Raw genomic sequence first — 23,406 nt, 5'->3', positions numbered from 1 at the left:
CCGCGTGTACGGTTTTGTTTTATTTGCAAAGAACAAACTGATGATTTGGGGACTGACAAAGCAAAACAAACTGCATGCTTCTGCTTTGAAATAAGAGCAAAGTTAGCGCACGGTGAGTGCCACTGGGCTCAGAGACAGTGCGGTGGGGACCCCTGGTGTTCTGTGCCTGAGCAAAGAGAAACATTTAACACCAATTCGTTCCAGCGCTAGACGTTATCACGGAAATGAGGTCAGCTTTTCAGACAACAGAATCATCCCAATTGCACTCTATTGACTTCAAGTTCTTCCACTTAAACGGCAGGTGAAGACATGGGAGGGAATTAAAATTTAAAAAAAAAAAAAAAAAAGAAACAATGAGATTTACAAATGACCTAAGTTGTAATTGTTATCCACTGTTTCTCTGCCTTTGAGATTTTTGGTTTTAAGCCGCATCAAATGACTTAGGGATCATCGTAATTATGCCTTGACTTCAGCATTCTAATGGAAGCATCAGCCAAAAGGGTTATAATTATGTTTGGATGCATTAAAAAATCCAAGCAGTAGCAGGAAGGTCATACTTCCTCTGTTGCAATAGCCCTGATGTGATGATACATTAAGAACATTTCTCCCAGTTCTGGAGTCCCCTGTTAAAAAAGGCTTTGGAAATTCCCAAGAGAGAGGCCAAAGGAGAACAATAATGTCGTGCTCAAGGGCTGGGAAACAAGCCTCAGAATATCAGGCTTGAAAAGTTTATTTGTTCGGTTTATCGGAAAGAAGGCTAAGAGGCTCATGTGTGCAGCTCCTCATGGACAAAACATCTGCAAGGTGTGAGGAGCAATTCAGCCTTGATGACAAAGGCATGGAGAGGTCCAAATGCTGGAAGCTGGACAAATTGCAGTTTCCACATTGCCAAAGCAATGGAGTGTTCAGGGAACAAACAAGGAGGGAGAGGGGCATGCTTGCTTCTTAGGATATTTATAAAGGGACCAGGAAAAGGTAAATTTTAATACAGTTCTGGCAGAACTGTCAGAAACTGAGCCAAGGGGGGATACAGCTGCAAGGACAGGTCACAGCCCATGTGCTTTTCAATCCCCGGTATCACCTCTGATGATTTGGAAAAGGAATGAGTACTGCCAGTACTACCCTCAACAACACAGAAAGTTTGCTGAGACAGTATCTGTAATTAAACCACATACCTCAAGACCTGACACGTTTGCAGAGATCACAATATCTTTTCCCACAACATAAAACAAATCGGTAGGGGCTTATCCATAGCTGTCCATAACTTATCCATTGCTGTCTGGTCTTTCTCTACTAGAACAGTTGGATTAGGCAGGCCAATGGCTTGAAGTAGTGCAGAAAGCACTGCTGACCAGATGCCTGCCTGACATTTTCAGTGCATCTTCACTCAATGTTAACGTGCAGTTTCTTTCAGTTTTGATTGGCTGTGTCAGTAAGGATCCTCCTTCTGCAGTGCAGAATACAGACCGGCTATTGCCATCACCTGAGCCCCTCTCACTCAATACATTCCCTCCTTAGAGGGGCCCTGGGCAGTAAAAGACATTTCAGTTTCTCCTGTTCTCTGCTTAAATGCAAAAGAACTCACCCTCTACAGGACTAAAAGAGTAACTTACCCTCTACAGGACTAAAACAGTAGCATATTTGCTGAATAAGTAAAGCTGACAGGGCTGTGCTTTGCACCCAAAGCTTCTTGCAGACTCAAGCTCTCTGAAATTTTGATATTTTTTTCTGCAATCAGCAAAATTGGGAGATTTAGAAAATAATTGTGTCTCTAATTCTCATTGTCACCTTTTTCCCAGCACTGTTTTCAAGCTAACTGTCAATTATTTAAGATCCTCTCTAATAAAGAAAATTAGCAGCACTGGTTTTCAGTTATGTCTCATTCTTCTCTTCCCAATTATTTTATTAAGAACATTTGCATGGATAAAACAAAAAAATGTGTTTTGGGAAAAACAGATTCTGGACAAATGCTTTGCCCTTTGAAGTCTCTCTGTTTTGAAAATGGACTTCAGTGCAAATAAAGAGCCAGTCCCTGGGCTGTGCCATGGGATAGCTCACTCTACCAGTGCTAAATAGAAGAAGTGGACAGCCTTCTTGGGACAGTAGGACCCCTTGGGTGCTTAAATCAAAGAATCTTTTCAGTTGCCCGGGACATTCAAAGGCCACCTAGTTCAGCTGCCCTGCAGTTTGCTCATGTAAGATCCGGATGTTCTACTGAGTTAGGCCTTAACTTCATCAGTCCTGACACGCGCTTAAGATGCACCAAGTGTGTTGCAACCAGTGGAGTTACCCACCCATGCGAAACAGCAGAGCAACAAAGTTAAAACCAAATCCTAAGTAATAATGTCATTTAGGCCTCCCATCCCAGCAGCAAGGCGCTTAATTCCTCCCAGGACTGCTGCCGCCAGCTTGCTCTAATCCACTTCCAGCTGTGCTACTGCTCCTGTGTGTGAGCGAGAGCTGGGCTGGGAAGCAGAACAAAGCATCCCAGGGAAGCCAGCAGCACTTGGAGGAGTCTTCAAACACACAGGGGAAATCGTTCCTTCTTCAAGGAGAGCGTCTGCCAACTTCTGTTCCCCTTGCAAGGATTTCAGCCTAGGCCTGGCCTGCGTGCGTAGGCCCTGGTTCAGCAAAGGCCTCAGATGGTGCCCTTGTTTGAGAGCATCATTACAGTCACTGACTCGAGAGCATGGTGTCAACTGGTTTTTAGGGCTTTGCATATTCTGTCTATAAATATACATTTCTATTTTTTTTTCCTCCCCCCGTATGGCATGCTATGGTTCCAAAGCAACACTGGCTTGCAGACACAGCCTTGTCAGAGTTATGACTGTGGGTGCATTGATGGTGAATATGCACTGTTCCTGGAGCACCACGTGCTGCCTTGGAGCTCCTGCAGTCTGACCACATCCGGACTTACAGAGAGCTTGCATGTTCTACTGATTTCAATTAGTATTTTTCACACTTCCATCAGCAAATCTACGTGCCTTAATTAGCAAAATTAAGTTAAAAGGCCTGAGAAGGAAAAAAAAAAAACAAAAAACCAAGCTAAACAATGGGAAAGTTCAGAAATTTCCCTAGTAAGGTACATACTTCTGAGGTTAAGACAATGGTTATCATCATTTTAGAAAAGAATTCCCTCCAATGGCATACAATTCCAGCTCCTGGCTGTGGCAGATCAGAAGATATCAGCCCTGAAACCTGTTCCTGGCACCAGGCAGAAGATGGATGGGTCTGGGCCTCCAGCCAGAAACATTCTGAGGGAGGTTTTCAAAAAGTTATTTCTCTGCAAAGTTGTGCAAAATGCTGTTTCTAAGCATTTTAGAGCATTTTAGGTCTTTAATTATGGGGCAAAGTGGCGATGAAGCAACTGAGGGTGGACGATGAGTACAGCTCACTGCTCTGCTTAACAAGTTCGCACACAGCTATCACCATTTTTTGAGTGAACCTTCTATGTGTATTTTTATAAATAGAGTGGAGAACAGTTTTATTAACATATCATGAGTGAGTTATATGGGTCATCCCAAATGAGTGGCAATAAAATCTTTATATCATGCTCGACAACACGTATTTGGTGTTTTATGTGCCACAAATGTTGCAGAAAACCTATCTTACATATGTTCTAAGACTAGGTATTTTTTATATTAGGCCTGGTTTTGTAAAGCTGCCAGGCACTTCAGCTGCCATGAGCCCAACAGTACTCGGCTCTGAGGGAGCCATAAAGACTTGTTTAAAATGCTCTAAAATAGCTTTTTTGTGTTTCAAAATGCCACAGTTGAAGATCTGTCATCCCAAGACACTCCGCAGCTAGAAAGTCCATCACAAAGCAACTCCTTTTCTTCAAAATGATTTTTACAGCTATTTCTAGTCCTTCCTGGTTGCACGGCAGAGAAAACTTAATGTTATCTCAGTATGGGACAAATTATGGCTCATGCTGGGTTTGGACAGGTGTGGGGTTTTGTGGTGGAAAAGGGAAATTCTGCAACTAAAGAGGAAGAAGGAAAAAACTGAATGGCAATTTGATACACAGACACGACACGCATTTATACCTATATATTTCTGTGGCACCTTGGAAAACTATGCAAAAATCGTAAAGCATTAACATTGCTCCTGATTTAGAGTCCGATCCCGCATTCCTGTCAAAGGAAACTCCTCATCCATTCAGTGCATTCACACTACTTTTTAACTTTGCTCCACTAAAGCCAACAGGAGCTGTGCCAAGAGCTTTGCTGAGCAGAGGGCGAAGCTTTTAGGCCCAGAAAGAGACGGGAGGATTTTAGGGTTGGGATAAGCTGTGTCATGGTTCCAGTCTGACCTCTCCCACTGAGCTAGAGGAAGCTTCGGGGAAAGCTGTTTTCTCCCCTCTGGATGTGGATGTTGAGTAGAGCAGTCTGTGCTCATTGGGATGGCCGCAGCATCAAGGACCCATGAAACCACACCAAGGATCTGTGCACATCAGCTCCAATTCCACAAAGGACCTGCACCACAGATCTATTACTGCAGCATCCTTTATCCTACGTAGATTTTTTGAACCTGCTGTTTTCCTGCTAATTTCAGCATGGTTTCCAGGTACACCTCGATAGGTGCACGTACCCAGACTGTGGGCCCGGCTCTCTGCTCAGCAGGAGGAATCCTGTATAGTCAGAGCAGCTTCACAGTGGTGAAGACCAGCTTCAATCCCAGCCTGCCCATGGGTGCATACCTGCTGCACACACACAGATGCAGTGCATGGAGAGGTACTTCCCATCTCACGCGCCGATCCGCAGCGTGATGCGGCTACTGAAAGAGGTGAAGAGCGTTTAATCACGTGTAAGTTAATGATTTAAATGCTCTTGATGTAAATCCAAACCAGACAAGCGGAGGCCTCTGGTCAGACGTTGGAAATTCCTGCGCGTGGGACCGTGCTGGTGGTCCCCAGGCCTCGTGCCTTCTGAAGAGCCCTACAGAGAAACCTCCTTCCGTGCCGCTAATGAATGCGCCCACCCACACGGGGCTGGTGCCTCCTAAGAACTCCATTCAAGAACAACTTTTTAAACTCATAAATGAACTCAAAGGGCTCATTCTGCGAGCCAGAGAACTTAGGGTTTTAGGCGGAACGGTGAAGGGGTGGTGGCTGTGGGCTGTCCCCTTGGTTTGCAGTACGCAGCAAAAGAAGTCACGAGCGGGTACTGAATTTGTACGCAGCATTCCGATCAATTGAAATGCATCCTCCTCCAATGAATAGATAAACTGTTACTACTCTGGTTTTGATACAGAGCTGGAGTGCTTTGCTCAGCATCAACAAAAGGAACCAAAGTAAACTCCCAGGGCTCTGGTTTCCATCCTTGTGCCCAGTCAAGGTCTTTGAGATATTAAGCACAAAGCAACCCAAAACTCTCAGCTTAGTCACACAAGCCTGAGCAACCTAAACCTGTGGATGAGGATCCAGGAGATCACCAAAGAGGACTGCCACTGCTTTGTTCCAAGGGCTCTTTGCGGCAGCCATGAGGTGCATAAGAACTTCTCAGTGTTCCAAGCAGCAAAGTCTGGTGCTGGGGTTGGAGGGCCAAATAACCCGGTTGTGCTATCTAAGCCAGATGTGGATCTATGCCTACGATGAGACCGTCGCTCCTTCAGAGAGGCCTGTTATAAAATTATCGAGTGACATGGGGGGTGGAAGGAATCAAGCCAGTTGTAATTGAAGTGACTTGAAATAATAAATGCACGCACTTTTTTTAAACACAGCTTGCCACATCCTGAGGATCTGGAATCAATTCATTCCCTTTCAAGAAGCTTAAAAGTGGTGGGACTTTGATATGGCATGAGCATGTTTGCTTCTGGGCTTACAGCCCTAGCCAGCCCGTTCCAACCCTTTCAACGTTTTTATATTATAAGGCAGAAATGTGAGCAAAACAAAGATGGAAAAAAAGCATCAGAAATTCAGGGAACTATTAAAACAGAGCAGCCTGGCTGCCAAATACCTTCAGTAAGTAAACGGAACGTGATCAGTACCATATTGCCATGCAGACTTACCCAAGAAGGTTATCACCTGCTTCTGTGCCAGGTATGAAAGATAATGGCATGTGGCTAATTAAGTTCTTCACGAATCCAGCAAAAAAAAAAGCACTGTTATTCTCATAATGCTGAGGAATTCTAAATAATTTTAGCTCATCCAGAAAAAACTCAAAACTTTCCACGAAAACATTGTCAAAATCAATAGACTACTCTGAATGCTTCTCTTTTGACAATAGTGCACTTGAAAGAGAAAAGCACCTGGTCAGAAGGAAAGCTATTTTGTGCAGGGGATGTCTCAGCTTTGACTGCAAAGCTTCTTGCTTTAAGTATTCATATACTTGCCAGCAGAGGGTATCACAATCTTAGAAACAAACGGATGTGTGTATCATTGTGTTTGCTCACTTACACACCAGAATTCAAAAAACTAAACACAGATATTACAAATCTCGGTTTTTTTTTCATAACATTTCTACTTTCAGGGGAAAAAAAGTCATTCCAGTACTTAAAGGATACAGACTCTACAGCCAGTGCCTCCTCACCACCCCACTGCCATAACACAGCCAAGGGACAGTGCTACTTGGTGTCTGATCTGCTGCATGACTGCAGCTGTAAGTCCTTCTAGGAGAAACACCATTTGGGGGGTATCTTGGATGTGCACTGGGCTGCCATTAACTCTCACATCCAGTGTTCTTCCACTGCATAAATCTCATTAATGATTCCAAGCAGTTCACAACATTTTTCCACAATAGCTCATGTTACATAGACCTAATGACCTCTCCTAACCCAGTATGCCACGAGGAACACAACTACAGCTAACACGAGTTCTCACAGCTAGAGATCGCTGGATGCTACAAATTCCCAGCCTGATATCCCACACTGGTGAATCCACCTCCCTGACCTCCAGGTTCACAGAATATCATTTAAACAACCTGACGCTTTGTGACTCAGGCAACTTGGTATCCAGCACCCTCCTACTCCCAAGCAAAAGCAACGACATTTACTTTTGATGCAATGATAAAAGTTCCCCATTCTGTTTTGGTTCTGTGAACAAGTGCTTTTCTGTTCTTGTACTTCGATCCTTTGCAACTGATGACCCGGATAGAGGTGTGAATTTCCAGCTTAACCCAAGAGCTTGAGTCACCTGCAGCTTGGGCTCAACATAGAGCACGGCTGTGAGGCATGTGCCACTACCTTGAACTGAGAGCTGGTGTGTATAGGAAATGCATGATAGCCACAAGCAGCAATCTGTTCCTTTTAGACCTTAACTACTCACATGGAGATAAGGAAAGGGGCATTCTCCAAAGAAGGATCAGAGGAACTGGAAAGGATAGTTCAATGAAAATGTCCCCAGGTTAAGACAAACACTGTTCTCACCCAGCTCTTGAAAACTGAAAGTGAAAAACCTTACTATAGCTGAGGTCTGATTCCCTCATGTTGTAAGTGTTCTCACAGCCCCAAGCTCCCTGAGGCCCGTGGTGCTACAAAGAATAGGGCAGTACTCTGCTCATCTTTGCTCTGTCCTGGTGCTCTGGCACTTCAGCTGAAGGAAATGAAGCATTTCTCCACTTCAAAGAGGAAAGCTGAGCTCAGAGATGTCCAGGTGTCACAGCCATTAAATACCAGTGGGAGCTGCCAGCCTACATCGGAGCAGGATCTGCACATCGCAGAGCCACTGAGAACCACCATGCCAGGATTCTACATGTGAGCAAACACCCATGAGAGTTTTCGAGTGCAAAGAACAGAGCAGCTGAATTGAAGACTTACGGTTGCACCACAGACCATAGAGATTCCTTTTGGATGGCCAAGATATTTTATTTTCAGTGTAGCATCAATTTAGGCTGACTCTTAATTTATCTTCTTTTTACAAGCCTTCCTACAGTGGTTAGCTGAGCATCCCATTGGTGTTAGACACACACACACATAAAAAAAGCTTTTAGCATCTCTAAGAAGTGAAGTGTTATAATTACTTTCTTTGTTAATACCAAAAAAATATTAAGGAGCAGATTGTAATCTGGCATAAATCACCCGTTCCCCATCTTCATCTCACGAGGCAGCCCCAGGCAATGAAATATAAGTGCACAAATGAAAGCTGGGCAGAGCTGGAACCTGCAAATCTACTCCTCTCTGAATGGTAATTAGCATGCCTTAGGTCTCTGTGAAATTAGTAAAACGAGGTGAGATGAACAGTGAGTGGCTGCAAGTATCCGGCCAGACTATCTCCAGGGATATGACTGTGTCAATCCATTCTCTGTCATGGAGCAATGGGAACTGAGACTGGCTGAAGTTGTGCCTCTGAGGAGAAAGGAATGTGGAGAAGAAAAGCAATTTCATTAAGAAGCGAGTGTAGGATGCGTGTAAATATGCATGGCATCCAGCTTCCGTGGTTATTTCTTTAGACGCAGATGTGAGGAAAGTCAGGAGCATGCAGAGTGCAATTACATTTCTCAAAGCCACTTCTTTCATTCAATTACATTCTGTTTATATGAGCAAATTAGCTACACTACCATAACATCACCGAATGCGGGATGACAATCTGGTGTCAATGGCTACATCTACGAAATCATGCAGGTCAAGAGGCACGGCTTGCTCTCTCCTTTCATTCCTGAGTCACTGGTTGCTAAGCTTTTAGTACTGCCTCTCGCACCACCATGGGCCAACCAACTAGCATCCTGAACAGTGCCTGGATAGAGCAGAGAAGGTAGCACAAGTCACCAGCCCCATCCAGAATGGAATACAGGATTACTGGTGCAGCTTGGCTGCTACAGGCAGGAGCTGTGCCTGACCTATTTTATTTACTAGTGTAGATGTAGTTAATCCAACTGTGGACATGTGAATTGAGTCCATTGATTTTGCCACCTGAGACTGATCAGCAGCAGCACTTGAAGTCGTATGAACACAGCTTACAATAAAACAAGGGGTAAATAGTAAAATTATTCATCTTTTAAACAGTAAATCTTCCTGGCGCATTTGGTAACAATCCTACTCACCAGCATTGTCCTGCTGCTTGGTATTTTTTATGTAAGCAGAAAATTTGGAGAAGATATCAATTCCAGCAGTGTTTGATTCCCGGTGCTTAGCAGCCAGCTTGGGATACCTGAAAGGAGAAACATCTTATTACCAGCAGCATCGTGATGATTATGAATTCTACTTACAGGAAGAAAGGAAAAAAAAAAGAAGAAAAAAAAAGCCCTGCAATTAACACTATCATTTATCTCAAAATAACAGCCTGGCAAGACCTTCTTCACAGTATCTGTGTCTGTCAAGGCAGAGGTTTGGATAGCTGCACAGGGATGGCTTCATGACAGAAGTAGTTACACCGATGCATTATGTGACCACGATCCAACATATAGTGGCCTTGAATCAAAAGGAAGCATAAATTTCCAGAAAAGTGCAGGGGAGGTTGGCAACCAGCTCTCCCTATTATGAGTAGCAGTCGTGTCTAACTCCCTGCACAGAAAATGCATGCCAGGATGTAACAGCAAGGCGTGTTAACATCACCCATGTGAAGGAACATAATGTTTTCAGCCTCTGAGTTGTTATTTTGTGGTGCAAAGGAATACACTGATCTGAAAGATCAATGCAAACTAACGACTCCTACTGGTTTTGGTGATCTTGGACTAGCATATAGAAAATTAAATACCTGGTTGCTTGCCTCAGGACTGGCCCACAGATGCTGGTTCAGTCAGAGGTAAAACACTCCGTAAGGAACTGAGCCAATTTTCATTGATTCATAGATTTTAAGGTCCAAAACACAAGCCAACAATCTTTTTCTACACCATCCTTGTGTGAAGTCGAAACGCTTGACTAACCGAGGCGTGTCTGGTGAATCCAATCCGACACTTTCCTCAGTAGTTTGTTCCAGTGGTTATTCATTCATACCCAAATATCTGTGCCCTGTTTCTAATCTGAATTAGTATGGTTATAACTTCTAGTCATGGGTTCTTGTCATTTCTTGATGAGACTAATGAGCACTTCTCTGCCTCCAGAGCTCCTCGTGTTCTATGATCCGTTCCTCTTCCAACCTTTTTGTTGGAAGAGCTCAGAACCCTTCAGTTTTTCACAGCAAAATGCTTTTCCTGGCACAGGTTTTGTGTGTGGCAATGTTCTGCATCCAGTCCAAGTTATTTTTAGCTCTATAAAATGTGGACACCAGACCCCTATGATTTTTTTTTTTTAGTATTCATCTCCTTAATTCTGTATACAATGGCATCCTGAAATGTGTTCAGAGAAAACATTCTGCAGTTATTAGTCACACAAGCAACTTTCACACATGGAAGTCATCTCACAGAAGCCAACAAGTTTCATAAATAAATATTACTCCTGTAAGTAAAGGTTGCAGGACCGAGTGCTTTTCAGGAACTCCTCTTTGGACAACTTTCATTCCTAGGAAATGGAATATTGACTGAAAAACCCTCAAGTTCTTACTTTGGAGGTGCAAGAATCTCTTCCAAGAATTCCTCAATCTTGTTAACATCTGTCTTGACTTCTCCATTAAAAGTTAAGAAAGGTGGGTGAGTTCCAGGAGCCAGGTTGTGTAGATCAGCTGGCTTTCTGCACAGAGAAGAAAGGTCACGAATTCGTTAATCTCTATGGTCAGGCAGCCACACAGATATTCACAGTTCATGCAAAATCATGCAAAATCAGTTGCTTGCCCTTCTTTTTCTTCAGCAGTTTGTGGTGAGGATGCTTTTAAAATACCCCAGAACACTCTGTTTAATATAAAAACATTCCACAAGTGAAAAAAGGAATAACAAACCTGAATCCCAACTATTTTGTTGTGCACCACAGACTCTCTAGGCCAGATATCAATCTGATTGAACTTACTGGGGCCTTTCTATTGGGAAAACACGGGATCATGTCACTATTTTCAATAAAACCAAGCAATTTTTACCTTTTCAGGTCAACAGTGGTGACGTTGAACACAACTCCTTTGAGCCAGAGGATCATGAAGAGACGCTGGGAGAACGGGCAGTTCCCAATGCTTTCCCCATCTATACCAGCCTGAGGGAAAGAGAGAGAGGAAAAATACTGTCCAAACATGTTCACTGCTCATCTCTCTCAAGATGGAAAATGGGGTATTGGAAAAGAAGTAACTAGCTCAAAACTAATGTACAGTGCCTGTTATTTTATGTAGTTCACCTTCAGGTCAGTGGCAGAGTTACTCCAGGACTCTGCCTTCATCGGGAGCTTGAGAAAGTAACCTGGTGCTTCTCCTGGAGGCAGAAGTTGTGACCCTTGCTTATGGCGAGCAACAGAAGACTGCATTTTTCTTTGCACTGCATGTCGAACGTACCTTCACTTACTTTCATCCTACAGGACTGCCTGCTGCATGCTAGGGAACTCAGGGTAGGTCTTCTGCTTAAGCCTGTGGACTGCACATCAATGCAGGAGACTTCTGGAACTGGATTTAAATCCAAACACTCCTGACATTTGATCGTTCTTGTTCACGTCCAGTAAAGCAAGAGCCTCAGACACAAACAACTGGATCCAGACAGAAATCTGTGTCTGAATCCTTTCAAAGTTCAAGGCAGACTTCAGCCACCGCATTCAGTCTGTTCCTATCTCTAGCACCTAATGAGTTGCCTACAAACCACTACAAAACAATAAAAAACTGCTAGTGTTAGCACTGAGGAAATAGCCTGTTTCTTGCCTCTAAAAATTTATGGTCCTTAGCCATGCAAGCTCTGACTTTGAGCCATAGAGGGCTACAAATAACACTAGCAGAACTGCGCCAAAGCCGTGTCCAAGGACAACATCCCTCTGCAGTAATTACACTTGTGGCCAAAGCTTTCAGGACGATAATGGTTTTGATAGATTTCCGTTTTAATTTGTGGTACCATTGTGTTTGAGAGATTCTTATGATCCTGGTGAAGCAACCAACCTCCCTTTGTTGACCCATGTGGGTTGCATAACTGCACTTTATGTACACAGTGTGTGTCTGAAAATGGCTGATGAAACAGGCAGGAAAACACATGGCCTTTTCCTCTGGAGAAAATATCACATTACTCTGTTTGCTTTCACAAATTTTATCTTTTTAATATTCAAGCTGTGAGGTAGCATTTCTCAGTCTTACAGAAGGAATCACTCCTAATTACCACAGTTTATTGAAATACAGCACAATAAGAAACACTTTGGGATGTGTCCATTTGCTACAACTTGCATATGAAAGTTTAGCTGAAAGATTTTCTGGCAGGCATCGTGCATCTTCCTCACATCTTCAACACAGCTTCTGATAATCCTGTGTTTAAAAACAAATTCCAAATTTCCCCTCTACCAAACTATGGAGACGGTGTGGATTCAAGTCTTGGAGATAGCTCCTGGTGGGGTTTCAGGCTAGGTAAAGAGCTTTTCTCTGGGTTCAGATTCAGTTCCTAGCTGTCCAACTCTAGAGATACGTGGCTCAGCTGCACTTCTACCTGACGTTGTGGACTGGCCATATGCCTGGCACACAGCATATGCAGGAACGTGCAGACTCCATGGGTGAAGGTACAGTGTGAAGCTGAGCAAGGGAAGATGCATTTTCTTGTCTGCCTGGGGTGCGAGTAGATTTGTTTTGTGTAACTTAGTCAAATAGCTGGCTCTGATCTCCAGGCTTCATGGCAAAACAATGGCAATGCTACCATGGGAATACCAGGCACCACAGTGTTGCATACAATAATTACTGCAAAATTACATGTATTGATTTGGCTTTGGCTTAATAAAACCTCGCCAAGAAGTTGTCACTTCTTACCCTCCTGAAAAGAGGCAAATGCTATAGGGGAAAACAGTGATACGACACCAAATTTCCCCTTGGCTTTTTCACCACCTCATTCTACCCATATCCTCCACAATGGAGTCAGTCAACAGAGCCTACAAACAACATACTACGAACCTTACATCTGAAGAAAAACAGGGCAGACAGAAGGGCTGACTCTCAACTTACCTTCTCTGGATTTACTTTGGCTTGTGTCTGATTCACTCCTCACCTGACTCCATTTGAAGGAATCAGAAACTCTGGCTTGCCAAGTCCTGCAAACACCTCATGAGCAAAGGGGTCTTTTATCACCTAACTCAAAGGTCTCCCATCCTGAACAGAGAAACTGCACTGCTTGTCCTCAGCGCCGTTTTCCTGTGCTACAAGTACCTCCTTTTCAGGAAGGAGCCTCAGGAAGAGTGTTTCCCTGCTCTCTCCAATTACATACTCCCACAGCAAGGTTAAGGATTACACAGGTCTGTGCCTTTTTGCACTCTCCCAGCCATGAAAGGCAATGCTGAAAAACCCTCTCCAGACTGAAGAGGGGACACAGAGCGGTTGGACGGCGGTGATGGGTCGTGTGAGGCTAAGGGATGGAGGACACTGGGGACAGGGCAAAGACGTGGGGTCTGGAAGAAATAAGATGCATTTGGAGATCAAAAGCAAAACTAATTGTGTCAGTCAAACGAGGCTTCCAACAACACCAAATGGTCAGAATACACCCCCAGCACTTCCAAAAGAGTAGAAAACATTAATTGCTGGAGACACGCTGGGAATACATGGAGGAAATTCCAGAAAGGAAAGATAAACTAAAGACACAGTACAGTACGATCTCTTTTCAAAGCTCCTGGATCTGGAAGCCAGGCTCATGATTTGGGTGGAGTCTGACTCATGGGTTTCGATCTCATGTGACGGGCACAGCTGAAAACGCTGCCACAAATCACAAGGCAAACTGGTGACAGAGGAGGGAACAGAGTCAAAATCTCCCCAGCAACACAATTTATCCATTAAATTCAGCTCCAGCCTGCAGAAATTGGAGGCAAGGCTCTGTCTGTTCTGTGAATCCTTTCTCATTGCTTCCAACAGCCGTCAGCAACTCACCGCTCAGTGCTCAGACAGAGCAAAAACTTCCCGGGTAATAACTTGAAAGGCGTATCAGCGTGCCTCCAGATTACCTGTGAAGTCTGCTCCCTACCAGGAGGAGAGGAGGAGGAACAAAGCACCGCTCAGGCTGAGTCGCTTTCAGCTTCACAGAAGATCAGCTTGCTGAAAGCACCCTGCTAGTGCTCAAACACAGGGCCATTATGCCTGGCTCAGCACAGGGGCGCAGAAAAGTAGGAATTAAATAATGCCTTAATCAAGATCAAGAACTCCAACAGTGGGCAGAAAAGAAAAGAACACGTAATTGACAAGCTGGAGAAACACCATTACTCCTGCTGCTAGTCTCAAACGACCACAAAATCTTTCTGATGCGGCTCCTGTGAGATATAGTTGAATAGCTTAGTGGTAGTGATGGTGATGGGAGGATGGTTGGACTAGAAGATCTGGACCAGAAGATTTCTGGAGAAGAGGAGGCTCAGGGGAGACCTCACTGCACTCTGCAACCTCCTGAAGGGAGGCTGTGGTGAAGAGGGATTTGGCCTCTTCTCCCAGGCAACGAGCAGCACACGGGGCAATGGCTGCAAGTTGTATCTGAGGAGGTTTAGGTTGGACATAAGGAAGAACTGTTTCTCTCAGACAGTGGTCAGGCACTGGAATGGCTGCCCAGGAGGTGGTGGAGTTGCCGTCCCTGGCAGTGCTCAAGAGGCGCCTGGATGAGGAGCTGCGAGATGTGATTTAGTGCTGGTGGTGGCAATGGTGATGAGGAGACGGTTGGACTGGATGATCTTGTAGGTCGTTTCCAACCTTGCGATTCTATGATTCTATGATTCTATGATCTTGTAGGTCCTTTCCAACCTTGTGATTCTATCTATGATTCCCCGGGGCACAGCCACGTACCAAAAGGAGCAAGCTGGAGATGCCAGCAATGTTGCATACTGCTGGTATAATTATTGCAGCTGGGACAGATTTATGGGCACTAGGATCACTGAAGAAGTTTTTCAGACGTGCGCTGTGCACCAGAGCTGTGAAAGAGCTTCAGAGCTCCTTCCTCCCTGCAGATGAGCACTCCCTCCATTTCCCCATGGAGAAGAACCTCAGCCTGGAGTGACCCTGGGAGAGTAAAACAGATTCTAGGATTTGCTGACCGAGATTGCCTGGCCAGCATTCATCACACTGAAGTTTAATGGGGGATGCCCAAAGGAAGGTTCCTCATGCAGACAAGGCAGCAAAGCACATCCAGAACAAGAACCTGCCTGCTTTTCTCTTTGACTGAACCCAGCGAGTGCCTGAACTGAAGCGGGACACATGTGGACACCAGCAGCTGTAAAGCCTGGAGCTTGTGAAGGCAGAACTGTTGGAGGATTGCTTTGTTCCATCCTGGAAACATCACTTTCTGCTCCTGTTGCTTCACTCAAACCTTCATCTATCAGTTCAGCTGCTGAATGAGATGTTTTCCCATTGGCCTCTGGACATCTAGGTAGCACCACCAAGCGATGCAGGGCCCTGCCCTGGGACAGTGCAGCCACATTGGGACACCCCGTCACCAGGGCAGCTGCTTGCTCAAATCTGAGCAATGACAAGAATGAGCAAGGTGTTCTCCTTCGTTATTTATAAAGCACACCTCAAATACTTCTGCTGTTTTTAGGGAATCAATTCAACCTTAAAGATGTGCACAAGCAGGGGAGCACTGACACACACCCAAGGAATAAAATTAAGGAGGCCATAGGGGAAGAAAAAAAGTCTCAGTCATTTTATGAGCTCGTGCCAAATCCCTCTGTAAGGCAGCAGTAATATCCAGAGCCTGCAGCACTGCACAGCATGGCCGGACAATGTGAACAGGGAGCTATTCTCAAGTTCAAGTTACTGCTTGCTTTGAATGATATAACTGGAATAAACTTCCACACTTGTTCCAAAAATACTGAGAGTGGTGCATGCAGAGAGCCTGCAGTGTACACAGGGAACTGCACATTATTGTAATTAACCTTAAGGTAGGGAAGAAGCAAAGTTGCACTTGCAGTTGTTCCCAAAATAGAGCAGCTTTATAGGAGCGTGCTGTCATTAGTAATGACTAAGCATCTAGCTTAAAAATGGCTGTGTTGGAAAGAGTTGTGCATTGCAAAGCGCTGTGTTCTCCGGTATCAGACTGTACGTGGTTTTATCTATTTTCATTTTGTTGTCATTTTGCATTGCTTTGAGACCACTCTGAACGAGGGCCCAGTGCTCCCTTGGACTCACGGCAAAGCACACGGATATCTTTGATGACACTAAATAGACGTTTCTCATTCAAAGGGATTTTAACACGTCAGCAACAGCAGGCAGGCTAATTCACCCAAATGTTCCCGACTGAGAGTTAAGGAGAGGTTTGATTTCATCATCCTTACAATCAAAATCTAGATGCATGTTCCACATGGCTGCACTCTCTCTGTTAGAGCTGGGAAGGCGCCTGCCTTTTGACACTTACTCTCCTTACACTCAGGACCCAAAGGGGAACTGAAAATCTTATTTGAAATGCAGAGCAAGCCAGGAAATATCCTATTTGCTGTGCCATTAAAAAAAAAATCTGTCTTCGTAATTAAACCGCAATATGCATATAGCACAATATGCACAACAGCACAAATCTCCATCGTAAGGAAAAATCATTGGGCGCAACGTGAGATCCGACAAGCCAAGGTATTGTTTTAGCAAGGATCTTTTTCTCTTCCTTTTTTCCTACTTTCTGGTCTCCTTCCACAAGTTCTCGTCCAACTGCAAAAGCCAGTAAGTTCTTTGGAGTACCACCAACAGAGCAAAGAAGTGTGTGCTCCTAGAGCAGCACTGCTGTGTCCCAGGCAAGGAGTAAATCTTACAGCACGAGTCCTGTGCATCACAGGACGCTCTTGTTGACTGTGGCTCTGGTTCAGGAAAGCATTTAAGCATGTGCTGAAATACATCCCAATCCAGAGGAAGTATACGCTTGACTTTAAGCATGTTCTTAAGTCTTGATGCTTTCAATGGGACTTAAGCACATACTTAAGTATTTTCCTGAATGGGAGCCTGTAATAACAATAATAAATTTGCTGTGCAGCATTTTAATTCCACTGGACTTTTTCCGAAATTTCATTTTGCTAAGAGAAATTCCTAGCAGCAGCCTTCCAAAGGAGGGCAAGCTAGAGAAGAAATACACTCCGAAGCACACACACATGGAAATGGACCATGTGCATATATGTCAAACAAAAATAGAGCATTTGCTAGAAAGACTGTCAGGGTAGTAACAAGACAAAAAGGAAGCGGTGAAAATCTTCAGCCAGCTCTCCAAAAGCCAGCCAAAATGTTGTCCAAGTCTGGCATCCATACAGACGCACATTATAGATGCACATAAGCTCAACTGGGTTTGCACTGCTGGCCAGTTTGCAGGGGGTTGGTGTGTTCCACACTGCCCACACTGGCTGAGCAGCTTGTCAGGAGAGCTGAGGACCTCCAAGGAGCTGCCAATGCCCAGAGCCACATCCAGCCTGGCCTTGAATGCCTGCAGGGATGGGGCATCCACAGCCTCCTCGTACCGTTCCATCACCTCTCCTCCTTTCTTTTGAAACACTACAGGCCCACAGCTTGGCACACGGCATCAGAACAGCAAAGCACAGACAGGTCCAGCACCCTGGGCCAATAAAGGATTTTGTTCTCAGTTCTCAGTTATATTTTTAGATCCCTTCCCTATCACTGCATGCATTCAACTTAATGAGAAATTGATGGTAAATAATCAAAGGGAGGAGGAGCTACAACAAAACTTCCTATAGCAAAATGCATACTGCAATTTATGAAATAGGGCTGGATCTAACATACTTTGTTTTTTTCTAGACCGTGTTCCAGCATGCTGTGCTCTGGGCTAACCCTAACCCTAGAGCTAACATCTGACGTCCACATGGTGGTATATCAGGGGAAATCCCAGAATAGGGGCAGCCATGAAGTAACACAGGCTCAGATACAAAGTGCATACGGTGACATCTCCCACTGATCAGCATTCTTTCGGCACCAGCTAAGGGGTATGTGGTGTTCTGGACGCATTGGGACAATTTGAAGGAGACAGCTTCTCGCACGTGTCACTTCCCCACACACGGAAACTAGGGCCAAGAGCCACTCAGAAGGAATAGCTGCTTTTCAAAGTATTACTAACAGTTTTCTAGATCTGCTTTGGGAATTTTCCCCTCTGTGAGCTTCTTGAGCAACTAGGCAAAAAAAACCAATATGGGAATGTTGCAAACCACATCTGTTGAAATGCTGTTCTTTGGAGGAGGACACCTGGAACTTCACAGATACCTGGTGGAGCTGTGTAACAGCTTTGGCCATAACAGAGTGCCCCAGTGTCCCAGTGCAGACACCCATGCCCTTCTGCAGGGCAGGCAGGGTGCTGGGACCATGCAAACCCAAAGGCCGAGAGCTCCTGGCTTCCCGTCAGCCCGCCAGCCGAAAGCGCCTTTCAGAATCACTGAGGCTATTTCATTCTCCCTCCCCTCAGAAAACCCACAGCTTCTGTTCAATAAAGCTGTGGGTATTTTAAAATGTGTTTTTCAGTCTTTGGGCGATTTAGAGCAAAATCTTGACATTCTTCAAAAACCCAAACTGCCATTCTCGCCAAGCTCTGGCCAGCGGATCATGCACAGAGTCTCTGTGCACATGGATGAAGTGGGCTGGATATATATGTGCCCAGACAGAAAGATAAAATAAAAATCATCCTTTAACACTTCTTGAGCTGTTCCAACCCAATGAACTGTGCTCCCACCACTCCCTGGGATCGTGGCAAAGATCCCATACACCCACAGTGGGCACTGGATGTAACTACAGAGAACGGCTTCTAAAATGTTTGCTTTTTGTTTTGGAGGGGAATTCAACTGTTCACTGATAATGAGATACCAGAGAAGGTGCAGGAGAAGAACTCAAAGGATGACAAATGTATAAGCTTTCAGATTTACATTCATCAAATAGAACCACAGCACTGCCTGTGTTGCAAAGGCCCACAGCGCTCCTCCAGCTCCAACCCCTGCTGTGTGCAGGTCGCCAACCAGCAGCCCAGGCTGCCCAGAGCCACATCCAGCCTGGCCTTGAATGCCTGCAGGGATGGGGCATCCACAGCCTCCTTGGGCAACCTGTGCCAGTGCCTCACCACCCTCTGGCTCAAAAACTTCCCCCTCATATCCAACCCAAACCTCCCCTGTCTCACTTTAAAACCATTCCCCTTGTCCCATCACCATCCACCCTCATAGGGGTGGGATATATAAATGGGAAGCCAGGAACTGTACATAGCCTCTGCAGAGCACATCTTTGAAGTAGTAATAATCAAGTTTTCTGTTACTCTAGAAACACACAACAACCAGGAGTGCCATAAAGGTCTGCAACAAGATGAGTCATAGTTCATGCCTCCATCAGCAAAATGAAGGAAGGAACTGAGAGAACCCTACAACACTCCAATAGCAACAAGCACAGGAGAGGAGCAGGCTGCAAACCCACATAGAGAAGTCAGAACAAAGTGTCTGAAGTCGCTTAAATGGAATTTAGAGAAGTAAAGCACAAGGTCTGACAAGGGGAACAACAGGTACAAGAGCAGGATGGGGAAGTGTGAAGGAGGCTGTATGGAAGATCCAAGCAGTACAAACCACCGGTGTGTGAACCCTCAAACGAGCACAGCAAGGTGATGCAATTGGTGTGTGGGTTCCTAGGAGCAGCTTCAGGCAATGCCGCAGTCCTCCAGCTCACAAAAGACTGTTTACAAAGAGGATGATGGGCTATTGTTCATTTCCAAGGAGAATAGCATTATTATTTTGCTTAATTTGCAACAACGAAGTGTTAGGAGAAAAAAGAAATCCAGTGTAATTATATGAAAGACAAAAGACAAAGCAGGCTTTTCTAAGGAGGTTGTGTAATCTGCACCAGTGGAGGCTTTGAAGGAATCAAAAGGCAGAAGAAGTTGAGAAAGCCAGTCTGAGTGCATCCCATCCTGCAGCAATGTGGGGCAGTCAAGTGGGTGCCCCCACGTCCCAGCAGCAGCACACAGCGATGCTCTAACAGCAAAGCAGAGCCAGTGGGACCAGGCTCTGCTCCCCTAAGCTGCGCAGGATGCGGCCGTGCCCTGCTGCAGGCAGTGGGGACTATGGCGATGGATGTGATGGTACTGGCCTTACACTGGTGGGTCTAACAGCCAAAAGGTGCAATCATAACAATCGTCCCCGGCTTTTCGTATCACACAAACCACAGGTTTCCCTCTGCTTGTGGCTAACGTCTGGTGGCTGAAGCAGAGCACAGGCTCTGAGAGGTCTGTCAGGAGCGACGGGCATAGAGCGGTAGCGAGGTCCCCTCTCGTGGTGCGTGCCGGCGCTGCAGGGAGATGCACTCATCACATCCGTCTGCTCATCCCACATTCTGGAGCCCTGCGTCTATAAAACATTCTGATTTCGGCCTTTCAGCGATGGGTGAATGGAATACAACAGACTTACTCTAATTCTGCTCGCATCATAGCCACTATTTGTGGAGCTGCTCAGGTTGGAAAAGCCCTTACAGATCATCACGTCCAACCACAACCTAACCATACCACCCTAACTCTAACAGCCCTCCGCTGAATCATGGCCCTGACATACAAGCTGTTCCCACTAAAGATCCACCAGTGAGAGCAGAATTGTAATTTTGATTCACCATTTTCTTTCTAATAAGTGGTCAAAACCAGAAGTGACTTTATGGGCTCTGGACAAAGGAACTGGGAGTGAATCCTTTGGGGTACCTGCAGGCCACCAACCATGATTGCTTCTGATGATTCTACATCCTCAGAGCTGAACAGACATGTAAAAAAAAAAAAAAAGTATTCCCTCGGGGAAAATGTAGAAAATAAAATGAGAGTCAAAAGGTGGCACAGGCAGTGCAAATTATGGTGCAATTACCGGTGCTTCTGGTAGAGGGCAGCTGCCAATAGAGGAGTCATCGCTTTGCAGGAAGCTCTGTGCTGAGACCTCCATTCCCAGGACAGAGCCCTGCATGCTGCTGTTCTTGTAAGAATTCAATCTCTGCAGATCTGGCATTTGAATGTCTGTTAAAAATCTCTGAGCCCAGGATGGTAATCTGGCCGTAGAGGATATTCTGCAAATGCTGGTGAATTGCAGCCAAATTTCCATGCCTGTAAGCAGCGTATCAGACTAACAAATAATAACAGCAGCCAGGTGCTGAAAGTTAATGCTGAACCTGAAATCAGATCCGGGCCTGAATTATTTATTGAAATTCCAGGACTTTCTGTGCACTGTTAGAAGAGAGAGGCACTCGCAGCCCTGCAAACACATGGCTGAATGGAGGGCTGCCTCTGAGGAGGGCACTCACCACCAAAGCAGTCAGTGGCCGTGACCTGCCCTCGATGGTCTCAGTTTGTATCTTATTTACCACATAACTATGCTCACTCGTGGCTTCCATTGATCTGAATGGGATGCAAGAGCCACCAGGAGCTCTGCAGAGCTCTTCTGCAGTTTGCAGGATGTTGCTCTTTCTCCTTCGGCATCTCCAGAGCTGTGGTGCTGCAATCTGAGGCAGCCTCATCCCAGATGTGAGCCATGCTCATCGCTTTCCAGAAAGCAGCTCAAGTTGCACAGCAAAGGAGGAGAGCATCACCAGCAGACACCAGCTAGAATTTGGTTTCATGCTTGCATCTCAGCATGAATTCCCAATGGAAGCCCCAGTAACTTCAATAAAATATTTACCGGTTCAGTTATGATATCCATGGAATCATGGAGTCATTCAGGATGGAAAGGACCCCTGAGATCCCCAAGCCCATTCCCAGCCCACCCCACCTGCCTGCTGCCCACATCTCCCAGTATCACATCTCCAAGGTCCTTGGACCTCTATGGGAATGGAGCCCCCAGCACTCCGTGTGCAGCTGTGCCACTGCCCCACTGCTCCTTCTGAGATCCAACTGATAGCCAGCAGAACCTGGACCAAACCTTACTGCTGTGAGGGTACAAATGCAATAGATAAAAACAGAAATTCTGGTTCCTAGCTATTAGCAGAGAAATCATGGAATCATAGAATAGCTTGGGTTGGAAAAGACCTTAAAGATCATCCAGTCCAACCACAACCCAGCCATCCCACCCTAACTCTAACAGCCCTCTGCTAAATCAGGTCCCTGAGCACAGGATCGTAACGTGGTTTCCTACGCAGGGGACATCTCTTCACCTTGAATATTTTCTTGCACACCAAAACCACCATATCTGCTCATCTGACCTCTTACACACAGTCAAGTTTGCCCACCAAGATGGTGTGATTCCACAGGCAGCTTTTCTGAGAGCCATCTGCAAAGGAGGGGAACGCGATGCAGCCTGAATATTTCATTAAACCAGAGACAGAGAGCAAGTTCTGTATTTGTAAATGTAAATACTTGCAAGGAAAACGAGAGCTTAAGGAAGGCACACACCTCAACAACCAACAAATGCACCTTGTTACTCATCTAAAAGCAAAACAATTTGTGTTTTCAAGATCAAACACTCAAGAAAATAACAGTGACGCTTTCCAAAACTACTGGGGAAACTTGAATAAGTGCATGCATGATGAGAAGAGTTATTTGCAAATACTGTATGGAATTGTGAAGCAAATGCCTGATGGATGCTGCAAGTAGGGAAATGCTGCTGGAGCAGTGAGCAGGGTTAGGATCTCGTCATCATGCAGGACAATTTCTTCTCAAAACACACTTTGACTTGACACTCAAACTGAACTCCCTCTAATTTCTTTTTATCCTATATCCAGTATTAAAAAAGAAAATTAGCTAATTAAATTTAATTTAATGCTATTAATTAAAACCTTACGTCATTCTTTCCTTTCTTCCCTTTGTACAAAATCTCCCCTACTGATGCCACTGCAGTTTTCCTGGCAGCTTCTCCTCTCTGGTCTCTCCTCCTTCGATCTCGTCTCAGTGCATCCAGTGATCCCAACCAATCCCAACCACCTCTACAGATGGACTGAATCTTACCCTGCTCCATCTCAGGAGTTTCTGCAGCAGCTTTTTGTTTTATCCTGAGCTCGCTGATCCAGCAGTTTGCATTTCATTGTGATTTGCAGAATGCCATTTGAGCACCAAGCATCTAACATGAAAAGTTCACTGGAACATCCGAGTTGAGATAATTGAGAAACCAGCATTTGCCAGGAGAATTGCTTCCAAAGCTCTCTGAAAAAGATGTCTTTCTGAATGCGAAAAATTATAAACCCAGATAAATTCTACACATTTCCACTTGCACTGCATAACCAAACATCAGCACAAAAGGCTCTTTCTGACAACAGGGCACAACATGATTGCTACTAATTGTATCCACTCTCAAACATCCTGGGTATGGTTCGTTTCTTTAAATGTTCCCATAAATCCCTGGAGCAAAGTGTGAAAGATGCCCAGAGGCTAAATAGGAAAAAAAGACTCCTGCCCTTGCAAGCTGCAGGAAGATGCTGACAGGAGCACATGACAGGACTGGGGATGTTGGCCAAGGACAGGGACAAGAGGCAGTTCCTTCCACTGGAAAAGAAAATCACCATCCCAAGGTTACATCCCCCGCTCTGTGTCCTTCCCATGATCACACAGTCTGGACCTGGTA

General features: G+C 45.2%; 1 protein-coding gene and 1 long non-coding RNA gene across 4 annotated transcripts in view; one reads left to right on the top strand and one right to left on the bottom strand.

Moving 5' to 3' along the window:
• The window catches only part of LOC128086017 (uncharacterized), a 382,551-nt gene that overhangs the window by 319,688 nt on the left and 39,457 nt on the right, over positions 1–23,406 (top strand). The gene's annotated exons all lie outside the window — the stretch shown is intronic.
• CLIC5 (chloride intracellular channel 5) overlaps positions 1–23,406 on the bottom strand; it is a 61,536-nt gene that overhangs the window by 12,919 nt on the left and 25,211 nt on the right. For both annotated transcript variants that reach the window (XM_052693096.1, XM_052693106.1), the window contains exons 2-4: positions 10,883–10,992; positions 10,417–10,542; positions 8,979–9,085 (exon numbers count right to left, since the gene is read on the bottom strand). In XM_052693096.1, coding sequence (XP_052549056.1) covers positions 8,979–9,085; positions 10,417–10,542; positions 10,883–10,992 — 343 coding nt within the window. The remainder of the gene's footprint in view (positions 1–8,978; positions 9,086–10,416; positions 10,543–10,882; positions 10,993–23,406) is intronic.

This window comes from Tympanuchus pallidicinctus, unplaced genomic scaffold, assembly GCF_026119805.1.
Source record: "Tympanuchus pallidicinctus isolate F22 unplaced genomic scaffold, pur_lepc_1.0 scaffold1, whole genome shotgun sequence".
Lineage (NCBI taxonomy): Eukaryota > Metazoa > Chordata > Aves > Galliformes > Phasianidae > Tympanuchus > Tympanuchus pallidicinctus.
The sequence above is the reverse complement of the archived record's forward strand: the minus strand, read 5'-3'. Positions and strand labels throughout refer to the sequence as shown.